Genomic DNA, 8086 nt, shown 5'->3' with positions numbered 1-8086 from the left:
CCGGTGATGTGAGTCCTGCGGTCGCACCCAGGGAGAACGCATTTGTCGAACCTGCTATGTTTACCGGTTTCATACTGCAGTGGCGAGTCGTAAGCTTTCCACTTCTGTATTAAGTGCAGTCAGCACGGGGGGGGCAAGTGAGCATTAAAAAACTGCCGATGACCTCACGTACTGATTACATGTCCTAATCAGCGTAAGATTTGAAGCAGCCAGGGGGGGGAATAAATCCACCACGTCAATTGGGTGGTGTACGATCACATGTTGGATTTGCGTGTGATTATCTAACCTTCTATAAGGATTTTGCATTTTGCAGGTGTGAAGCGCACGCTTAACTGTGCGAACTTGTTATAAATATTATGTAAGGTGGCTTGCGGCTTTGTGGGTTCTGAACCTAGAACGGCAGTGCCGTCAGCATACGTGATGAACATTCTCCAGGATGGGTTTATGGTTAACCTGGCGAAGACACTCCACATGGCAGCTATTACAGACGTGCAATGTGCACAACTATCAGAACGTAACTTTACTATGTGTTTAGCGAGATGCAATGATATTGAATTAAATCCATCTGCAGGTGCATAGACCCAAGAGCAATATGAACCCAATAAAACCAGGGAGTTCTCTGAAACATGTTCCTTTGTTTCCAACCATGGTAAACAACACAATCGACTTGTTTTCCTCCACGGAAGGAATGTGAATTTGGTCAGGGGGATTATACAGCCCAACGCTAGGGCTTGAAACGGAATTCATGGTTTGCTGAGGATACTGGAGTCTAAATCAGTCCCTGGATGGCGGGATTCGGATCCCAAAACGCCGAAATTTACTTCGAGCCCTGGCCTATTTAATCGAATGTGCATGCAAGTGAGCTCATGGCTACACATTATTAGGAAAAAGCCACACTCGTCTTACAAATACAACAGTAAATAATGAAGTAACCTAAAACTTAGACAAACTGAGATTTAAAAGTGCTTCCGTTTGGTGAAGAATAGAACAGAACAGCTGAACACATTTCACATTAATGTCACCATTTGCGCAAAATTGTGGTTTCATCTACGGTCTTGTTATCTATTTTTAACCGGATCATAACCAAAAAGGATTCCGTTGTATTCTCCTTGCTTCCTTGAGGCATAGAAGCACAGTTTTGATGTTACACATTAGCCGGTTTTACGGAACGACTCTCAAGAGTCACGATCGCCCGAGCCATTACTGAGCTTATCAGGCAGGCATAGACCCCGAGTTCCACTCTGGCAAGATTACTTTCTACTTAAATTCAAATTGCAAGCAGTTAGCGACCCACACCCATCGGTAAACAAATTTCGATATTCCTCAACCGCATGTGCTGCACAAAACCGTCATAATCACAATATTTTGATAGAGGTAACACAATACTCACAATGTTGCTGAAAAGCCCTTGATAGTCAACGACCGGTATCAGTGTTTGAGGCGCATCAGGAAGGTGCGGTTTTCGGCATCCAACCCCGTCACTCATGTCAGTCATCAAACTTAACTTCACAAAATAGGTCCAGTTCAATAGCCTACATAGCAATTTCGTTTTCCTGGAGGGAAGTAGCACTACGTCGTACCAACGGATTTGCTGCCCTCCGAATAGGTAACATCTGTTACGGGCTGAGATATAGTGTTTATGCTCTCCAAATCAAAGTACTCATGTTGGTGAAAAACGTTTTGTTGCATCTCTTCTAGTTACTCGTATGGAACTGATTGAAGCGATTTGAACATAACTGAACTGTAGAAAAACTGTATTAACACCCACCAATCACTCGGGGGAACATGCCGGTTAGCGCTGCGCTCCCTGAGGGTTGTAGTTATCCTGAATTTACCTTGAACACGCTTCGATAAATTGTGTGATCACAGTCCCGATGGAAATGAGTCATTTGTTTGAGGCAAATAAGGTGTGACGGATAAATGGACAATGTTTTCAACAGCTTGCAATAAAATTCACTTTAGAGGAATTCGATGAGACGTACTGTAAATTTCGTCATTCTAGTTAGTTGACGATCAGTTGGCCGTTGACCTGAACCTACCTGAATTCGCGAAGATCATGTCTAATCTCAGGAAGGCTGCTGGAGATTCGTCAAGACCGCGAACGAAAATCAATAAAACGACAATTGTGAATGTTGCGCTTAATCGGATTTGTCCTGCCCTGCATAGCAGTTGGCCATTTCCTCACCTGTTCTACTCTGTTTAGTTTGACATCGCTGATCTTAACCTATTTGACTGACGGATGAATAGTAACGTTACCTTGACGTAAACGCTGATTCCTTGAAGGGGTTCCAGTTGCTTATTAGAATAGACGCGACAAAAAATTGCTAAAGATTTCTAGTCTTTCTAGGTAATGTTCCCATTCAGTCATTGTGTTCTCATTTCGTTCACCCACATCAGTCACAAAAGTCGCTGTTGTAATCAGCATTTTATACGCCAAATAAATTCACCTATATTTCAAACGCACGTTTCCAGCGACAAAATCGAAATGATCCAAGTTGACAAGGCTGATTTGAACGGGAAGCAAAAACTGTCATGTTGCATTTGGAACAGAGTTCACTTTGATGAATGTATACATGATCGGTGGATTGTGCTTAATCCGAACACAGATTACAGCAGGTTTTTAAATTAAATCGAATACCCAACCAAACATGGATCAGTCCACCCAATTAACCCGATAGCCAGACCATACGTAAACTCGAAGAACTGCTCATTTTTGGACGCAGAAGACTTGACTCGTTTTGGGATTTCAAGGGGACTCAGGATGTCAGGGGTCTGAGTTTTGAACATTTTTCAGCCGATTTTAAAGCGTTCGTAATACGCTATGCACCGCACACCGTGAGATGAGTTCTCATCGGCTGGCTTGATTAGGTTGCCTGCTAAATTTCCTATGCTGGAAAATCCCGATGCAGGCAACGATGATGATATCGAACTCTTCTGGAACATCTTGGTCTGACACGTGCGGTCCTTACCTTACAAAATTTCAGTCCCGGAAGATCATTGTCTAGGCCACTGATGCCAAACACGCCTGGAAATGACTAGCCTCCGATCGACCCAATCCAACAGGAAGCTGACCTGTTACGACGATTGAATACTTAATAGAAACTTGAACACTCAGACCAAGAATGAGCGCGAATTCGACAATCTGGATTGAGAATACAATGACAGCCGTGGTTGAGCGAATTCACAGGTCAGGCATTTGGGCTGCAACTGGATTTCCCATTCCCCAAAAGCAGTATTATGGCTATGGAATCCTATCATTAACCGAATTTCATCATGCCGCCGCTGAGCCACGTGACTAGGAGAATAACTGCCAAACCCTTCACAAAATGGACGTCCTCAATTTCTTACCCCTGGGAGTTCTGATGATTTCATATGAAGATGAAATCTTAGTTAAAAATTATCAAATCCTCCTACTCTATCTGGTTATTTGGGCACATGTACTACGTGACACAAAGGTTTTCTGTGCCTAAACTCGTGCATAAATTGTGTGAGGTTAGTTGAAATATTTTTCAACATAAAGCTGTGCTTGGTCAGCTGGAGTTGATCAAGCCTGCAACTGTATATCAGTTGTGTTTCAAGCGCTGAAGATTTTATCGAACGGGCTGGGAAAATTTAAGAACCTTATCCATGATCGTCATGATAGTTAATAGAAACGACGCTCATTCTCCTGTGTTCGGTTTCAATGCACCATGAAAATGTAATCCAGTTCGCGTATGGTTGCTGAAAACCCACTGGCCGCTCATCGAACGCAGCATATTTGTTTATATAGGATCATCATGTGACAGGGGTTCTACTCGCCTTTGATTTTTTAAAACAGATGAGCGTGTAACTAAGTGTATTATCGAGCATTGATGAGTCCGGTTTGGGGTAGAACATAGGTAAAAAGAAACCTGTAGACCGTACCCGCCTCAGCAGGATAGCTCACCGGATTCCACAGAGTTTCCGTTAACTTCGTCGGTACTTCGGCACATTTAGACAACAACGTATCACTATAACTTGAAAATTGAGTCTATTTGATCATTAGCCGCCCCATTTCAGGGCGACAGGAACGGGAGATTAAGCTTACCAAAGTTGAGTCTGCCGCCAAAAATGGAAGTTATTGCATAAATTTTGCCGTCCGACGTGAGACCGAGTAGAACAAAAAGTTGAAGCGAACTCGTGCACACCGTATGTTTGATGAGACCCAAACAGTGCGGACCTGATGGATGAGTGTCGAAGATTAGTCAACCCATTTTAATTACTTTGAGCTGCTGGGTGCATTTCGTGCATCGATATGAATATCTCAACTTCATGCGAGCTTCTTCTGTTCTGCTGCATTTATGTAAAGAATCCCATTGAGAGTCCATCAATCATTGATATGTCATCATTCTCAGATGGAATCATCCACGCTAGTAGCAAGTTAAAACTTTTCTGTATTGTTTGTCGTCACCGGCCGTGGCCAAACTCTAACGTGTGCCGCATACATTGTAAGGCGTGTCCCTATCGGATGGTCCTGGCGAGATTTATTTGCCTGCCTGACTTAACGTGCACTGGTACTACCATGCAGAAACACTCCGGGGACCATAGCTGTTGAACAGCTGTGATCTGGAACATTTTGTTCTGAAACGTGCGGTTCTAACCTTACGATCACTTAGCCGTTCGTGGCAAAACCTTGACTAGTTCAGTGTAATCGGAAACGTCTGGAAATGCACAGCCTCCGATCAACTTAATCAAAGGTGAAGCGGATGTTTTTCGGCGACTTGAAAAATTGAGGAAATACACGGGTTTGTTATAAATATACACTGATGTGCCCAGTGCATGAAACGATGATCGTTTTGCCAAATTCGACAGAGATACAGCCTAACAACATGTAGATTGTTTCTGTTATGGCTGAGACGATACCACGCACTCGACTAGTGATCCGAACGGACGGTCTACTAGTCCAGTATCTTTGATAGGCGGGAAGGCTGTACCCAACAGTTCAACATCGTTCAGCAGCCGCCGAATTATTCTTCCAACAGGCGCATGCAAAAGCCTATCACAAAATTTGTGACGCCGAATACACATTGTACACGACACATTTTACACGCTTTTGACTATGTTTCGGACGTTCATCCACGCTGGTTTTAGACGGTTACCCTAGGTCCAAATGTTCATACCAATAATTAAGCTTTGAAAACAACATTATTTGGATAGACTTGTGACCATGACTGCTCTGTCCACCACAAATTGGCTGTTTAAAATTTTCGAAGAAACGTCATCCAAAATTAAAAATCATGTTTTCTACAACCCCCTAAAGTATTGACACGCATTTAATGACCATAAATCAATCAAAAAGAGACAGTGAAATCGGGTGTGATATGCAGAAAGTCGGGATGAGGGACAACCGCGGTATAGGGAATTCAATCGCACACTTTTCTCGCAAAGACCTCCTTTGGTTCGATTGTGGTGCATGCGTACGTGATCGGGACCTTGAACTTTTGTGTACCTGCGACGAATCCCGTCATTTTGTTCGGGTGGATAATTTAGGGAATGAGGGTCTTGACCAAAATTACTTCTGATTGTAAACCTGTTAGTCTAAGAGTCCTAACTGCATTTTGCTCAGGCGTCATACTCAGGCGTCAAACGTGAGAGGTTATCGTGAGGTGGACTTCAAACACGCCACGCACTGCTTGGGCCATCTTAGCTGTTCTGTACCTGAGCAGGAAACACCCGAAGAACCATATGTTTTCGTGTCAGTTGGGACAAGATTTGATGTTTGGGACTCACCACGTTTGAGCACTGGTAAATGGAGAATAGTATGTCCGGATGAAGCTAGTTAAAGGGACAAGCATGGAACCAGTCAGTCAATAGAGTTGTTTGGCTTTGTGATAATTTTGCGTTGTGTTTACGTGATGAGAAGTGAGCTAATATAAAGTGCAAATGCGGTCTTCGGAAGAAAATATCATTCCTTGTGATAATGACAAACAACCACGTTTCCAGAGTGAAGCTGAAGTTCGAACATCCTAAGCGAAATATACGTGTTATTGTAGTGCCATGTAATGTAAATGTTTTATTTCTACGAGCGAAAGGAAGAAGACCTTCTGTGAAGCAAATCTTCCCTTTTCAGAAGACGCAAAGCGAGAATCTACAAACCACACATACTACCCGCGTTTCTCCCCACCAGTAGTATCAATATTACATTAGTAATACAATGTTGTTGCTAGAGATATGCCTGTGATCGATAGAGCGCAATCCTTATTTCGATGTCGTTTCAGCTGATTTCTTCTAACATGGCGTAGTCTGAAAATCCGGTCAACCAATTCATTTGTGCCTATCGATCGCATGCTTCAACTGCTGAGGCAGAACGCGGAGATTTGAGAACGCAATTTACGAGATTCGCCCCCTAGAACAATCCTATTTTGGTTCGACCCCAGTGATTACGAGTCATTTGTTGCGGCCCACTTTCAACTTTTCGTTCGTTATGCGCCAGGAAGCGCAAATCTTGCCTGATTTCCGGATTTGGTCGGTCGTCAGAAATGAGGCAATTCAGCTCAACCTTCGAGACAATACCAGCTATAGCCCAGTTTTCGATCGGAAAAGTCGAGGAATGCTGGTTGATGAAAACTGCGGTGCAGTATGGTGATGTCACTACATCAACTCGTGTGAATGAAAATGGAAAACATCTGGGGGATTCCTCTCAGGGTTCATAAGAGCAGACTGGACATAATCCAAGACTTTCGGACAGAATACAGTCTCACAAACCTCTGATGGTTCACATCTACCAGGCAACATAACTAGGCGTAATTTATACTTTCAAGCATGCACACTGGGAGAATGAATATCAAATTTCTAATTAATACATGAAATTAATTTAGCAATGAATTAGATTACAGCGATTCGCTGGTCATCCCACACTTGAAGCAACTTCACAATGCTCCAAACCCATACACTCCCAGGAATATCAAGCAGGGTGTATACAGGATTGTGGCCCACATAAATTTCCAAAAAATATTACCGTCATTGCTCAAGCTTTAAGCTGCTTGAAAAATTAAAGCTGTGGGCGCCAGTAATTGCCAGCTTATGTGGAATCAGCCAACTTACAAAATCACATACAGCACCAATATTGACATGGAGTGATATAATCACAATAGTGCATCGGAGACTTATTGTCAAACAACGGGAAGATATCATGAAGTATACTGGAAAAACAGCAGTCTGGATACCAAAGAGCTAAAGACAACTTTCGATGACCTTCTTAGTCATACTTGAAGTGAGGATACACGGCCGCACACGCCTAAACAGAAAAAGTACTGATCAAAGTCGTAAGCAGTTAAAAAGTGTCCGGCTACTTTCGAATAGGTCGATCTCTCAAGGCAACCTCAATTTCAGCTCAAGCAAGAGGGTTTTGTAACGAGGGTATGGAGATAAAATTGGATGTTGTAATTAAGGTTTTCAGTAGGAGTTGATTCGGTAGACTAGAAAGGGGGCGAACTGAAATACCTAGTTCGTTTGTTGAAAAAGCGGAAGCCACATTCCAAAGTCAGTGTCTACTATAAGCGGGAAAGAGATGTAGGAGTACGTCCTTCAATGTGCTGCACCAAACAAAAATACTCTTGCGTACCTAATTATCCGAAAATTCGCTCCTTCAAAACTGTTACAGTGATAAGCAGTTATAAGCTTAGCCACAAATAGACAGCTTACAAAAATCCCAAAACTACGGATATGTAGATAGGAGTGAGCGTTGCGTACGCGTAATGCGGTGAATCAAGGCATAAGCTCTTATTATGAATAAATCCAGCTGAGTGAAATTTGTCCTCGAGTCTGAATGAAACCGTTAGACAAAGTGTTGTTATCGTCGAAGGAGACGGTTTTCCTTGAGGACAGATCCACAGCGTTGCTTATCTTGTGTATTTGTTGCAATCAGTGTGCTGAATATAATCGTTGTGATTCGCACATTAGGCCAAATTTGGCGGTTTTGTAATTAAGTCAAACCGGAACACGCACCGGTTGCGTACGGTTCATAGAATCTGGACGGTGATGTGATGTTCAGCGGGCACCTGAGAATGGTCTGTGACGAAGATCCAACGCAGCACAAATCGGGTGCCCTGTGCTCTAACGGATCCGC

General features: G+C 43.0%; 1 protein-coding gene across 1 annotated transcript in view; it reads left to right on the top strand.

Annotated features, from left to right (window-relative positions):
* Positions 1-592: 592 nt before the first annotated feature.
* T265_06564 (hypothetical protein) overlaps positions 593-8086 on the top strand; it is a gene marked incomplete at both ends in the record, with an annotated part of 10226 nt that continues 2732 nt past the window's right edge. The window contains one exon of the mRNA XM_009171860.1: positions 593-690. Coding sequence (XP_009170124.1) covers positions 593-690 — 98 coding nt within the window. The remainder of the gene's footprint in view (positions 691-8086) is intronic.

This window comes from Opisthorchis viverrini (genome assembly GCF_000715545.1).
Source record: "Opisthorchis viverrini unplaced genomic scaffold opera_v5_136, whole genome shotgun sequence".
NCBI lineage: Eukaryota > Metazoa > Platyhelminthes > Trematoda > Opisthorchiida > Opisthorchiidae > Opisthorchis > Opisthorchis viverrini.
This window is presented reverse-complemented; position numbering and strand designations above follow the sequence as displayed.